Source organism: Aulostomus chinensis, chromosome 22 (assembly GCF_037954235.1).
Source record: "Aulostomus chinensis isolate RoL2024-O1b breed Wild chromosome 22, RoL_Achi_v1.0, whole genome shotgun sequence".
NCBI classification, from domain to species: Eukaryota; Metazoa; Chordata; class Actinopteri; order Syngnathiformes; family Aulostomidae; genus Aulostomus; species Aulostomus chinensis.
Window position 1 is genome coordinate 4,654,779 of NC_141341.1, and position 15,463 is coordinate 4,670,241.

Below are 15,463 nucleotides of genomic sequence, written 5' to 3' on the forward strand. Positions count from 1 at the left end.
GGGGGATGATGGTTTTGATTTTAATGTAGTTTTAGACTTTTGATTTAAACGCACATTGGTTCAGTCAGAAATTAGTCACTTGATTGTTAATACCAGTCCTGTTTCAGTCCACCGAATCTGAAAAAGGGGCAGTTGATGAGCACTAGTTTTTGTCAGGGATGCCACTCACACCTCATCACACCCGCGTGTCACGACGAGCGATTTAGCTCCGACTTTCAACTCTTTATTTGTTCATCTATGACAACATTAGAAACTAGACACGGACAGCTGTCTGCCACTTCCCTCTTAGCAACAGCTACCAAAAAAAAAAAAAACCCAAACCAAAACAAACAAAAAAAACAACAACAACAACAGGGATTCATGTTGAAAACGTGGAAAGTTTTGGTGAAAATGGCGAGCGGATACATTTCGGCGGATACAACAAGAGACACTGTTAGAAATCACACAGGAGGACAGAAAAGTTGACACGACACATTCACAGAACAGATGTTGACCGACAACAAGAAACAACATGTGGAGTTTGTCTTCATAGGAATGTAAATACATTTAAACACAGCCGCAGCCACAGAAACTCTTTCCAAAATAACTACATCCAATATTTGTCTGGTTTGATCATGGTGCAGCTACATTTGACGGCGAGGTCGCCACGATTTTAACAAAATAACCTGAGCTCAACTCAGATGTGGTGCATGACAACCTGACCGATTAAACATAGCTGGACTAAACCCCGTCAACTCGCCGGGTGACGTGGAAGATCCCCGCTGTGTTTAAGAGGAGAGAATAATAAAACTCATTCCTCCGTCGTATTGTCAAAGCGTGAGAATCTACAGCCGTCAGACTCATTTCAGAAGTATTTGCAGGAGGGAGCAGCAGAGGCGGAGCTCCTGGAAGTCCAGATGTCACAGCACAATTAATGACTACAACTTCTCGTTGTTCGACGTCGGTCGTTGTGAAATGAAGCTTCAATACAGCGACTGACATCATGATGAGGCACAAAGCGAGCTGCCGACTGCCGAGGACGGCTGGCCACCCGCACACGTTACACAAGTAAAACCAACGTCATGTAATACTGTACAATCAAGGCCAGAGACATTACCATGGAGTGCTGGTATCACACTAGATGATGTCACTCGCTGACAAAGAATTCACAAATGCTTGGTTTGGTTAATGCACATGTGTGTGAGACGCACTGAGGTTAACGGTGGGAATTAAAGCTGCATGTAAAGGCTTTATTTACAGTAACAAAGCATTTAAATCATTGTTGTTGGTTTTTTTTTTTGATCCTTTACAGCTGTGATTCCCAAGCTGGGAGCATCCCCTGGGCTCCTGAGTGGAGCCACCGAGTTACGCCTGGATCCCGTCCATCCTGCAACCACTAGGAGAGGGCGGAGGAACCGGCAGACGAGCTCGTTCAGCCAATCAGCATAGCAGAGGATGACATCATCACATGTCAAAAAAGAACGTGAAGATAATGTCTTCTCTGTTTTACTGGTGCATCCTCCTGCACTTGCAGGGGTGTTTGTTCTGTCAACGTTAACATTAGAGCGTCATCACCTACGGAACCAATCAGGAGCTACATTACTACGGTGGGAGTGGCAGTTCAGCTTTTGAGCTTGAAAGACAGAGCAGGTCTCACCAGGCTGGGGTACCCCAGAGGTGCTCCTAGATGCACCACAGACAGGGGTACACCTAGAAAACTGGAGTTTCCTCCCAAAAATGAACCAGTGTATCACGTGCATTCTCCAAAGACCTGCTGCTACTCTTCCTCTGATTGGCTCTGACTCTGATCCATCTCACCCACACACCTAAAGGCACCAAGTGCTAGCCAATCAGAGGCAGCGTAGGGTCGTGGGTGGATCTTCTGCAGATACCCACCAAGCAGACCTCCGACCTTTTGCCCTTTAATGCCTAATATGTTTCCGAACTTGCTCAAATACGGATGAAAGGTTGAAACGATCCCTTCCCACGTCCACGGGAGCAGAGGAGCTTTTAGCATTAACGTCAAGAGAGCTGGCCTAGCAACTGGTGGTGCCAGCCCCGTCTGTGGAGGCAGAGGGGGTACACAGCAGGAGGTTCAGGGGGCACAGGAAGTTTAGGAGCCATTGCCTTACAGCAACTCAACATTGTTCAAAGACGCGGGCCAGCAATCAATACAGAGTAAAAACAACACTTAAAAATTTTGAAATGCACATATAAAAAAATTCAACAATGACAATCAGAAGTGTATAAAATGACACTTGAGGATGATTTGTTTGAAATGCTTCAAAGCAAAAGAAGGCAGATTGACCTTGACGAACAAAAGTGGGGTCAAGTGTTTCAGGCCTCCTCAGTGCAGTCAACCTTCCGTGCTTCTGTGGTCGTCGATGTGCTCTTTCTTTTCAAGTAAACCCAAGTCTCGGCGACAAAAATCCAGGGATAACCTCTCTTCATCTTTCATTGTTCCAGTGGCTCACACGGTCCATCACTGGTGGTCAGTGGGAAACAAAAGTGCTGAAAACAGAGCGCTCGCAGAAGCTCGCAACCAGTAATCCAGGTTCGGCTCACGAGGAGAGTTTGGAGTAGCTCGGCGGCGAAAACTTGCGCTTCAGGTATTTGATTATGTAGAGAGGAAGACAACTGACCAGTGTGATGGAGGACACCTTCCACAGGAAAGGCCAAGTCGTGATGAAAGTCAAGTCTGGGAGGGCACACAAGGTACGTCAGTATTGTGTTGTTATAGCACAGGATCATCTGATCACACGATAGACGAGCAACATGAACATCTGCGATACATTTAGGAATTTCAAAATCTGGTCTTAGATGAGCTGAATGAGAAGTGAAACGGCATGACACGGACGACACGAGACAAATGTCGTGCAAATGACACAGGGGAAGTTCTCACAGACACATACGGAAATAAGGAACACCGAGAGGAGGACGAGGCGGGTTTACAGGCTGAAAAACCTACCAAGGAAAGCTCCAAAGGACACCCTGCCTATGCCTGTCGCCAACATAGAGAAGCAAAAGAAGTGCAGCAGAAACAGAGTGAATGAAGTAAACCGCGAAGGACAGAGAGAAGAAATTAAAGCTGAGGGTCCGAACATCCGAACTGCCAGGTTTAGTTACATCAAACAGTACACAGAGGAAGATGGCGGCACCTCGGAGCGCTTCGTCTACACTGGACTGGAAAAGTCAAGTTAGGTTTGTTTGTCCAGCTACTCTGTCAGAGGATACCTGAAGTAAGCACAGAAAGTCAGCCTGAACGCTCATGACGGTGTCTTCACGTCATAAAAACTTCAGAAAAGACATGAAACATGAGAAGACTTGACAGGAGGAAGATCCAGGTACTCAAAAATACGAGAAGATACACACACACAGGAGGAAGTCATCAATAAAATGGTTTGTTAATCAAGGGTTTTGGAGATCCTGGATCTCCTTCCTGTCAAGGGAGACTCCTGTTCGGCTTATTATATACAAACTGACCATAAATATCAAATATTGTGGTGCTGCGGAGATGTACACATCATATTCTAAACACTTAAGAACACATCTTTGATACAGAACCCCCCCCCCCCCCACACACACACACACACAAAATCACATCAATATCATTGTAATGGAGGTTTAAAAAAAAAAAACAATGTGAAAAATTAAGAGCGCAAATCATATCACAATTGCAATTATTTCTCCAAAATCGGGCAGTCCGACTGTCTAACTTGTACTTTTTCCTCTCGCTTTTTCAAGAGCAAGTTTTTCAGCACACCGTTGAGTGGAACGACCTCTCTGTGTCTTTGAACAATTTACACCACGCTGGGTGACATGAAACTTCTTCAAAAACTCACAAACCCAGGGTTTATTTATCAGAACCCCCCCACTATTTCAGCTCTACTAAGATATGAGGTTGTAATAAACATGAGTAATGTAAAACCTACCAAAGTACTCATTGAGGAAAGCGAGAGAGGCCAGATAGCAGCCCAGGCTGAAGAACTCGGCCACCACCATGAGCCAGTGCCAGGTACGGATGGTCAACGCCACCATCAGCAGCTCCGTCAGGATGAGCGCGGTGAAGGAGATGGCGACCACGTGGACAAACTCTGACTCAAAGAGCACCAGAGCACCGTACATGAGGATGCCACCTGGTGGTAGAAACAGGAAATCCCCGGCCCGGCGTCATCATCGGACTGCTTTGGTTTGTTTGGGAAAGTAAAAGCTAAACCAGGATTAACGTCTTTGTGAGTTAAGGTTTTTTTTTTTTAAATTAATTTTTCAAAATACAAAATACCACCTGCTCCAAGTCTGCTCAGCACAAGCAGCTCTAGAGTTGAGCATCCATCACGACTGATTCAGTCGGATTTTTGACGAAGGAAAAAAAAAAGATGCCTGAAACGTCTCCAGGCGTCCAGACTCTCAATCATCTTTGGGCGCCTACTGTCTTCTGATAGCCATCATTTGATCATAAGACGACACAAACCGAGCTTAATAGCCTAGAACTGATCACATAATTGCTTTTTCATACAGTACATTCCAGCGAGTCAAACTCTGTAATAAATTAACCTTGATTGGTCCCTAATATTTCCATCCTCCGTTGCTCTTCTCATATCGTCTTCACATTTCTTGTCTTTTTACCCCCCCCCCCCCCCCGACACAGACCTGGTACTGGCCTTTAATTAAAAACCTCAAGCTGTCAGGAAGTCATGCCTGAGCAGGAGCATAGATCTTTCTCACACGCTGCATGGCTTAGCGATTACAGAAATATCGATTTACTGCTCAGACAAAAGCCTGCATGTAAAAGCGGATGGCAGTCGGAAACCTAAGATACTGAGAAACAGACTGTCTGAGAGCTGGAAGGGGCCAAGGGACCCTGACGTTGGGAAAAAAAAATTGATGGTATGTTAGTTGAAAAGCTACACTGACTGTTCGCGGTGCCAAACAGCCCATTCTTAAGAGATGCTGTCAGGCTGCAGGTTCTGTTAAAACTGTTCCTGTCATTTTTAACAGGCTGATCTTTTCATTTACCCGTGACGGCGGCTGACCTTACCCTGATAGACACTGACGAAAACCCAGACCAGGAAAGTCTTGAAAGATAACGAACGACCCTGAAAGACAGAAATATCATCCATAACTGCAGTATACTTTCACTTCTACCAGGTGAGGAGACTGTCTCATGCATCTTCTGCATATAAGCAGCGTACCTTGGTGAGGTCTTTGTAAAGCTCCGGGTAGAGGAGAGCCATCTCGGGCTTTACGTCCTGATCCAGCACCAAGGAGAACACAGGGAACATGGTGTAGATGGTGGCATACCTGCACACAAAGAGGAGCAGAGGACGCATCAAACTGAGAGTACTACATTTACCCACAAATCTGTTTCCTGTTAGTGCCACACCCATTCCTAACTGGACACGACACCAGTGACCACTGGCTGACTGAGCGCGATACACCGTCCAGGCTAACGATAAGTGACGCTGCAGCAGACGGAGCAGCAGAGTTTTGTTTTTCCTCCTTGTTGGTGGTGATCTGCTCCTTCAAAATGAGTGTCAACCAGAATAGGCCAGAGTCAGACCAAGGGTGAGAAACTTCATTCAAACAGAGCAAAGGCGAGCGATATTTCCATGAAGCAACATGTCGCTGCAGCTGCCTGCTGACGTCTGTTCAAACAAAAGTTAGCATATGCACTGCGATGCATTAAAAAAAAAAGGTAACTGCTAACACGAGTTGGTTGAGGAAGAGAGAAGACGGTCATGCTGACCGCTGAAGATGTCTGTTGAAGTCTCATACATTTTTGCTACTGAACACATTCTAAACAATCATCCAATATTCAATCCTATAATAATTCCAGTATCAAAACCCCATTGGCTTTTGGTCAGTGCTCATGCCTGTCATTGCCTACAAAAGAACACCATCCCTGCAGCACTCTATGAGACATACCGTACGCATGTGGCTAGACAAGAAGTGCTCGTCACACTTCCTCCCATTTGCACAAAAAAACCAAAAAAAAGATACTTGAAAAGTATAAGTACCCAACCATGAGGAATCCTTGGTACAAGGGAACAGAGGCAAAGTAGAATATGGAAGAGAAGACAGCCTGGGGATGGGAAACAAAAATGAAGTTGTAAAATTATTTGTCACCACATTCAAGAAATTTCAGCTTCATAGAGCACATATATTTTTTTTGTCACGATGACATGTTTGACAAGACTGTACCTGCATGGTGGAGATGATCATGCCTCTGTGCATGACGAACTGACCCAACGCTGCGGAGCGTTTGTAGCTGTTCCTGCCGTGGACCATGAGCAGGCGGCCAATGTGCTTGAACTGAGTGATGGAAAAGTCTGCAGCCAGCGACGCCTGCTTCCCTTCCTGTTGGATAACATGTGAGGGTGAACAAGTGACACGACTGCTGCAACAAGTAATTTGATTAAAAATTCCTCAACGGTGAACAGCAAAGGCAGACCAACTACATGGCAAAGCAATGTGAGATTCCACAGAAGTTTAAGTTATCAATGGACATACAGTGTTTTGCGATATGGAAACAGATGACTACAGAAAGAAGGAGGGCTTCAAGAGCTCACAGCATCACTGGCAGGATGAACTCTGTGTTTCATACGTCTATTCAAGATCTATCAGAGCTCCTCAGACTCAATCTGGTGACACCATCTAATCCAAGCTCACACGCGTTGAACACCCCTACCTTTCCTTCTATTCCAATACCACAGTCTGCAGCCTGGATCATACTGACATCATTTCCCCCGTCACCTGTCAGAGAAAGCAAACATAAAAAAAAAAAAAAAAAAAAAAAAAAGTTAGAAGTTTTCTAATTTGTACTATGAAAAACGAATGCAGGTGCTCCTCTTAGCAAGCTTTTACTGCCATCTTGTGGACAGAGAAAGGACTTGCAGGGGATCCCTGCTGAAAATCAACATCGCCACAAAAAGAAATTGAGCAACAGGACAATGGTAGAAAAGAGAAAACCCTCATCCATGTCTACTAAATATCAGCAGAGAGAATAAAAGAATCCACTGGACTGGTGATTGCATTAATCTGTCCGATAGATTAAAATGTTCCTCCCTGGAGGAATGACAGAATTCTCCAGGGCTGTCTGTGTGACCGGAGGCGACATCCTTCCTGCCATCACCCACCTATGGCACAGGTTCTGTTGGCTGTGTGCTGTTGGAGGAGCGTGACAATCTGGGCCTTCTGAGTTGGAGAGCAGCGACAGCAGACAACTGCTGGACACTGACACGCCAACTCCACAAACTCATGCTCGTAGTAGCGTAAACAAACCTGCAATGGAACCAGAAATAATAGTTTACAGGACGGGTTCATTAAGTTTTAGGAATGCTTAAATTTAGGCTGCAAATCTACGCAAAAGCTCACAGGTAAGTCTGAAGTATCACAAACATGTTGCAATGATCAAGAGGGTCGGTGTTTCTGTGATTCTTTTCCTTCTCCATATCCTCAGGTATTTGTTTTGGCTGAGAAATACTTTTTATTCTCTCTTTGCCTATTTGGCTGCAACGTCTGCATCATCTGGCGTGCACAGAAATGTCACTGTGTACTGCACTGTGTAGTATTGTAGTACCTCCAAGGAGTCTCCGGAGATGACCAGAGCACAGTCATGCTTCCTTCTGAAGGCGTTGAGCTCCAGATGGGCCTCTCCTCTGTTTGAGACCTGCTCGAGAGCCACACAACACAATTAGCCATGAGAACATTTGGGCTGTTTGTTACCAATGATGAAGCAGGTGTATTATGAAAACAAAACCCAGAGACGGAAGAGGATGGAAAACAGCGTACCGGCCGGAAAACGTGGATATCTTGGTTCCTCGACACCAAATGGGAGCTTTTGGCAATGCATGTAGCCGTTTCAAGTTTGTCCCCCGTCAACATCCAAATCTAAAGAGGAAATCAAGGTCAATAAGAAGTATTGAAGATGTGATATGAAGAAGGGCAGTTCACTGGATTATGAATATGATCTTAGTCCTCAACTTGCCTCCACCACAAAAGTAAAAATTCTCCATCATTATTCTGCTGGCTAACCTTGATGCCAGCATTCCTGAGCAGCTCCAGCGTGGGTCTGACATCCGCCTGGAGCTGGTCTTCCACACCGGTTAGACACAAAAGCTCCATCTCCCTCTCCAGGCTCTCCACTACAGCTGCTACCTTCAGAGCTCGGTCATGGATACTCAGCTTCGCCTGGTTGTAGCGGTTCTGCATGGAGGCGGAGAACAAAAGAGGAACCGGGGGGTTCAGCAGTTCTGACTCTTTGAAGAGTAATATGAATGTAATCTGGAACCCACTTCATATCAATAGGGGCCAAAAAAGAAGCGTCTGAAGAGGAATCAGAGGCTCAGAATTAGCAAATCAATTTACTTACAGTATTTGTGTTGGAATAAATCCTTTATACTCAACCAGAGTGCAGCAGACTTCAAATTCATTTAACAGGCTTAACAGAATGAAACATACGCTGATCTCATGACAGATGTTGTTGAACTTTGAGTTCTGCATGTCTGATGAAAGTGAAATTAAAAAGAACAACAACAAAAAAAACTGACAATTTTAACCTCTATAAGTGGCTATTGTTTTCACAATCCAACATGCAACACTGGGACACACTAGCTGGGTGTGTGCTGATAAGTGCTGACTTGGCTGGTTTTACCAGTGGATACTGTCTCCATGTAGGTTCTGTTTTGCAGTTGTTACAGCCTGACCGAGACCATTTTTTTCCCCCACGACACATTTGAAAACAAGACAGACGATGATGCAATTCTGTGCAGACAACAGTAACTTCATAATGTAATCCAGGCCTGATCCTGAGACCTGTTGAAATGCGTGCTGAAGACATTTTAAGGCCCGACTATTGGGTTGACATTTTTACTACTTTCTTTTTTTTAGCACCTGTGGGAACCAGGCCCAGTACACCGGGCAACTGAGTCAAGGGCAACTAGCTCAAAAAAGTTAAACAAAATAAAAATAAAACAAGACTATTCTGAACAATTCTGCCAGTAAAGAAAGAAGGAAAAAGACTTGGAGAAATGTAATGCCATGCTATTTAGATCATTTAATTTACGTGTTTATATAATTATGTATTTCGAATGTGGATATGAGACTCTGACAAGTGCGACATTTACCACTGATTTCATAAAGCTTCAAAAATCAACACCACTGTACAATTCGATCGCTGCTGCAGCCTCAATCTGAGAATTTCAAGCTCCCACAGCTTCAGTCTTAGAAATGCTTCGGCTCAGTTTGATGAGCTCGTTCTTACCTCAAAGTCCTGATATTGCTCCTCGGAAAGTGACTTCTTGGCCACCACCAGTGTTCTCAGACCCTCTCTGGCCATGTTACCACACTGAGAGAAAGAAGAATTCATTCATTTCAGTCAAAGAAACGATTTTCATTTCGGTTTTTCTTCTATAAGTTGAAGTTCTCTGCTAAATTTTAGATTTCGTTTACGTAAAATAACTTCCCAAATAAATCAAACCGATGTGTTTTCATAACCTCCAAGTGAATCAAATATGGGCCAGTAGATCATTTCATCCTTCACAGCTGTTGCTGTTTAAGTACACTGTGTACAGTACAGTCGATAGCAGCATATTGTTACCAACACCAAAATAAATCAATCGTGAATAACGTAGCCTCTAGGGAAATTCAGAGGACACAGTAAAACAAAAGGATAGATGGCGGTTTATTTTTGATATGAAACACCAATGAGGCGAATCGGTGCTGTTGATTGGTTATTGACAAGCAGGCTAACTGTCGTGGCGAGTGATTTGACAGCGGGATATTATAGCCAACAGGACATCATTAGCACCATTGTTCAAGAATATGACATACTGTAATTACTGCAACTTTATCTAGGTCACTAATTAAATCAAAAGCTGCCCCCGGTGGCAAATGACTCAATAATGCCAATATAATTATGAACGTATGCACACAAGACCTTCGACCACCAAACGGCCTGTTGATCTCTCCATGAATGCCCTGACGACAAGGTTATTCGAGAAAAACACAATATCTTGCAACTGTTATAAAATGAATCTGTTGTTTATCCTTATCCAACGAAAACGAACTTACTTAATTAGCAGGATGACGGAAAAGGGATAATTATGAGCCGATTAATTATCAAAGCAATGTAATATGTCTGCATTGTTAACAAGAACTCTGATGGACAAAAAAAAAAAAAAGGGAGTGTGACCAGCGGGCACATTCAGTTGAGCCAAGTCACTCGCGCATGTTAGCACCAAGGAAAATGTCTTTGTGAGCTCCAGACACATATTTTTTGGAGTATACGAAAGGCAAAAAAAAAGAAAGAAAAAAAAGCACGCATTTTTGGATGAAAAATCCTCTTTACCTCTTCTTCAAGCCAATCATTATACTGGACGATGCTCGCCATGGCAACATCAGCACCCTTCATGTAGAACGTGATGTCTCCCGTTGACTCCTCCTGGATCAGAAGAATGCCAATCTCCGTCATGATTACATGCAAATTTAACATTTCTACACTAAATGCCATGCATCATCCCAGTGCAGTTCAATGTCTAAAAATTTGAATATGAGAATTTGCTGCATCTGAAGGACTGATAGTAATAGTGTCACAATCACGATACACAAAGAAAAGGACCACACACAGAGGAATAACGCCACATTGTTAAAATGTTGGTCCACACCCTGACGATGATGCCCATCCTTTTGCTTTCAGAGGTGAAGGGGAAGATCTGGAGGATATAGAAGGAGAGAATCTGTCCTGAAGGAGTCTTCAGCTGCAGTGAGGTCAGGTCTCTGTTCACCAGGGTCAGGCCGACACTCTCCGTCCACTGCACCAGCGCCACCTGGGGAACACATTGCAACCATAAGAGGGTCACACAAGAATATTGTGACACGTTTGAATTACTCGGCAACTGGCATATTTCTTATAAGCAGGCAAAATGATCCATATGTCACCTTTGGAATTGGTCTGATCCTTAAATATCAATCACCATCTTTCCAATTAAAAAAAACAAAAAACAAAAACAGATCAATGAAAGAAAAACACCAGACGGTGGCTGTGTGTGATTTTAAGAAGACATTGATCCAAAAATGTTTAAGGTTTATAGAGAATAATGATGATTTTGAAATGATGTACTCGTCGGTCTTTATCCTCTGGAAAGAGGTTGACAAAACCATGACTTGCACTTTTTTCTTTAAATCAGAGTAACGACATGAGAGACCATAAGCTGATCATCTCTTTCACTTGAATCAGAGAGTTTGGGAATCTCCAGAGCCTCTGAGCTCCACTTATTCAGCTCCAGATAAGCGTTTTTCTGTTTCTCTTTCCTCCTCTCCTCCTCAGCAGGAACTGCGGCCCCCCGAGTGAGCGTTCAGCTGCACACGACTCAATTCTCAATGGGTTCATTTTCAATTTGCTCACTCAAAGCTTGTTATTATACTCTGACCTACAAATTGGAACTTCCTGTTAATACCCCATCATTTCTCCTGCTCCCCCTTTGAGCTCCGTAAAAGAGGCTGCCTACATTTACTTAACACACATCTGTGTGTCATTATCCCGTGTGTACACAGCTACACACACACACACACACACAGCATGTGCTGAAGATCCTAAAACCAGGTCTTCTATCGATTTTATCAGCCCTGGAGAAACTACTTTGTCGACTTTGATACAAACCGCAGGTGAATCATGTGTTACGACAGCAAATAGAAAAACTCTGCTGTTTTACAACAACGGCAGGCAGGTTTAAACAGGCCGATGAATCGTGCCCATTGTGTCGACGGCGCTCTAGCGATCCTGCAATTCACAACGGCAGCGCTACCTTTACAATTAAAGGCAGCTCGAGCACGTCATTGTGAAAATGGATGCTTAACCATTCAATTTGTCCTCTGTAATATCATAGCATCATATGGGGAGAACACTAAAACCTGATGGACTTCTGGAAAACCTTGAGATTAATGAAAAGTCCGTTATTCTGCTATGCCCGAGGCTGGCATTCAACAGATTATTGGGGTCCTCATGTCATCAGTATCTCCATTCAGTTCAGTACTTGTATTAGCCCAGCTGGCAAACTTGGTTTGCAGACAGGAGCATAGAAAAACAACATCACCATACAAAAAACACATTTTTAGGGGAAGTACCATTTTAAGAGAGGTCAACATCCCATCTAGTGGAATGTACTCGAACAAATTGTATGATATAAACTTGGAATCTTATCTATTTCTCTTGATATTTATTAGGTAACTGCGTCTCTAAATACACCTAAAAATGAAAGAGACTGTAAAATTATTGGTGAAATGGTTTGCTACTGGCACCATTTTGCCAGTTTGGGCAACCATACGCTAATGCCTAGATGCTAACTGAGCCAAACCTAAAGAAGTACTTTATTAGCATACATAAGATACTGCAGTATGTCTCATACACTCACTGCAACTGCCACTTATGTCCAATTGAGAATGATAGAGCACCCACTTTCTGCTTGATAATAGACATTAGAGGCTACAATCAAACGCTCTTGTCTGATATTACAAGGGTGAAAGGTTACAGGAGGACTTTGTTCACAGCACGGCTGACCAGCAGGTCAGATGACCCCTGTAATAACCTCAACGGCCAGCCCACTTCATCTCCTTCATGACAGCGAGCTCATTACATTAGAGAGGCTGAGCCAGACAAACCATCACTGACAGGGGTACAGTGGCCAAGATCTGATGAAGCAGTCAATGATAGTGGAGAGGCATGAAGAGAGAAGGAGAGGGGGAAATAAAGGAACATATAGAACAAAGAATATAGTAGAACGGGAAGGCAGAGCTCCTTCAGCAATCACAGAGCTCTACCTCTCATCGTCTCTGAGAGAAAATTAAATATTGATCAATCCAAGCAGAGTGAATCAATGGAGAGAGTAGGGATATAAATAAATATATATATATATCAACTCAGGGAGGAGGACACACTGAGATTTATCTTTCACCACCTTTTTAGCTTGATTTCGATGGCTGAACTAGGCTGGGGAGTAGACTGAGAGTGTGCAGGGCTTCACACAGCCTCACGTGTGCATGGGAAGATTAGCCTCCTTTCAAAAAACATTAAATAGATCTTCAAACAAATGCTGACGATTAATCCTTATCAAAAGATCTCTTTGTGTTCTCAGTATTTCCATTGTAATCAACGTGGTTACGAGGATTTAACTAAATATGAATAAATCCTCTTGTAACAAGGGCACAGGGCAACACATAAAATGGTTTGCAGCACCCTCAGTCATAAAGGCCCTGACTCTAGGGTTACATGGAGGAACAGCCAGAGCAAAGCCAGCTGGGGGTGGGGGTGGGGGTGGGGGTGGGGGCTTTGGGGACCATTTCCTGCTTCCTTCACTTCTCGCAGTAAATTCTCAGTGAGCAAATACGGACAATAAAAAGGCTTAACCTCAACAAGGAGTTGATGACCTCTGTCATAATAGTCTTTCATTAACAGTAAGACAAACAAGGATTTATTTAGCATCACCAATAAAAACTAATGGGGAGGCGGGTGAGAGAGGAATTGCTGAAGAAAACTGTTGCGTTGTGTTGTGTTTATACTTGGAAAACTGATAGTTCACTCAAAAGTGTACTCGGCCTTGTTTGCAGCAGCGTCGGTCACAACCTCTGAGGGGTTCAAATTTGTTTTTTACCTCAAGTCAAAGCATTCAGGGATTACGGACGACGCAGCTGGACAAAGCAAACTAGTTCTGGACAAGAGGATCCGCTTAGGTTTGTCAACTAATATTTCTGGTCAATCTTGCTACAAGTCGCTCCAAGCTAAACACACGCGGAAGTAACAAAGAGGTAACGCGAAAAATGGTAAAAAAAGACTTTTTTGGGCAAAGTATCACTTTAACAGCTAATTCACGTGTGTCCAATAGACTCTCAAATTCTCAACAAAACTGATAAACAGTTTCTATCTGATACAGTATACACAGAGGGGCTGGTTTCCTTACAACTTTTTTATTTTTTCTTAAGCAGATTTGTTTTTCAGCCTGTCAAGGAGAATGGTGTTCAGTGCTTTGCTCAAAAGTACTTGGACAATAATACTGAAGAGTTGGAGTAACACTGATAATCTGCTCACAACAAGTTTAATGAAAGGCCATTTTAAGATTGAGGCTGACTTTCGTTCATGAGGAACATCTAAATGTCCTCCCTCTAACTCCAACAAAAATGGAAGACATTGGTGCTCATCTTTACCTCATCGGGACTGGAGGCCTGGTAGGTGCGGTTGTCATCGCTAAAGTCCTGGTCAGCCTCGGCAGACTCCGTCTCTCCATTTACGCCGGCGTATGACTCATAGACCGGGGTGACATTGTGACACAATGCGATGGCCTTCACAGCCTCGTGGATTCGACTGCTAACACTCTTGCGAACCTTTGGACCTGATGACTGGGATTTCCGGGATGGAGTGGAACCACTGGCACTACTACCACTGGAGGTCACCTGACATAAAGAAAGAACATTTTTGAGGGTTGGAAAATATGCAGTAAACAATCAGTCTGCTAATCATTAGAAGTGCAGCATGTTAGCATTTGGTTGATTGAAAATAAAATTATTTCTTTGACAATGCACTAATTAATTTCAGGGGGGGGTTTCCGAGCAAAAATGTCAAACATTTGATGGTTCCAGACTTCGAAATATCAAAGATATGCGCTGCTTTTTGCTATCTATGACTAAAAATTGTAGACATGTTTCATTGAATATTCATGAAAATAATGAGCAGATAAATCAATGATGATGAATGATGATGAAGTTGCAGCATCAATGTCCATCCATCCATTGTCTTCTGCTTATCCTGTTAAGGGTCGCGGGGGGTGGAGCCTATCCCAGCGGCTTTCAGGCGAGAGGCGGGGTTCACCCTGGACAGGTCACCAGTCCATCACAGGACCAACACATAGAGACAGACAACCATTCACACTCACAGCCACACCTACAGTCAATTTAGAGTATCAGTCAGCCTCGTCCCCTCTTGATGTCTTTGGACTGTGGGAGGAAGCTGGAGTACCAGAGAGAACCCATGCAGGAACAGGGAGAACATGCAGGGACTCGAACCTGGGACCTTCTTGCTGTGAGGCGACAGTGCTAACCACTGCACTATCGTGCCACCCACAACATCAATGTATTCCAATAAAATTTTTAAAAATGCAATGATGATGAAATAAATTAATAAAAGAATATGTACCAGTAGGCTCCAGCCCCCCCGCGACCCTTAATAGGAACAAGCGGAAGACAATGGATGGATGGATGGATGTGTACCAGCTCACAAATTACTCCCTAAAAGTGAATGAACTAGTTTATACCATTACGCAGCCTCTTGGAGATTCCTGTAGGAATGGTAAACTCATGTGATTGATGTCTGGCTTCACGCTCCCACACTTGCAGCCGATTCCCTCTGACACCCCTTTTCATGCTAGATGATACAGCAGCAGGAAGCAGTGTATCACCATCTTTATCGTGTCATATCTGGTTAGAGGGCCTTTTATGT

The 15,463-nt window shown here is 43.7% G+C and overlaps 1 protein-coding gene across 3 annotated transcripts in view; it reads right to left on the reverse strand.

Moving 5' to 3' along the window:
- Positions 1-207: 207 nt before the first annotated feature.
- atp9b (ATPase phospholipid transporting 9B) overlaps positions 208-15,463 on the reverse strand; it is a 37,997-nt gene continuing 22,741 nt past the window's right edge. For 2 of the 3 annotated variants that reach the window (XM_086194137.1, XM_086194140.1), the window contains 16 exons: positions 14,176-14,421; positions 10,644-10,805; positions 10,328-10,420; positions 9,242-9,325; positions 8,014-8,184; positions 7,771-7,869; positions 7,559-7,648; positions 7,116-7,260; positions 6,668-6,732; positions 6,181-6,336; positions 5,997-6,061; positions 5,172-5,280; positions 5,018-5,075; positions 3,912-4,115; positions 2,948-2,980; positions 208-2,677 (listed from right to left, as the gene is read on the reverse strand). In XM_086194137.1, coding sequence (XP_086050263.1) covers positions 2,541-2,677; positions 2,948-2,980; positions 3,912-4,115; positions 5,018-5,075; positions 5,172-5,280; positions 5,997-6,061; positions 6,181-6,336; positions 6,668-6,732; positions 7,116-7,260; positions 7,559-7,648; positions 7,771-7,869; positions 8,014-8,184; positions 9,242-9,325; positions 10,328-10,420; positions 10,644-10,805; positions 14,176-14,421 — 1,917 coding nt within the window. In that variant the 3' untranslated portion in view covers positions 208-2,540. The remainder of the gene's footprint in view (positions 2,678-2,947; positions 2,981-3,911; positions 4,116-5,017; positions 5,076-5,171; positions 5,281-5,996; positions 6,062-6,180; positions 6,337-6,667; positions 6,733-7,115; positions 7,261-7,558; positions 7,649-7,770; positions 7,870-8,013; positions 8,185-9,241; positions 9,326-10,327; positions 10,421-10,643; positions 10,806-14,175; positions 14,422-15,463) is intronic. The other variant, XM_086194139.1, reaches the window with a different exon arrangement.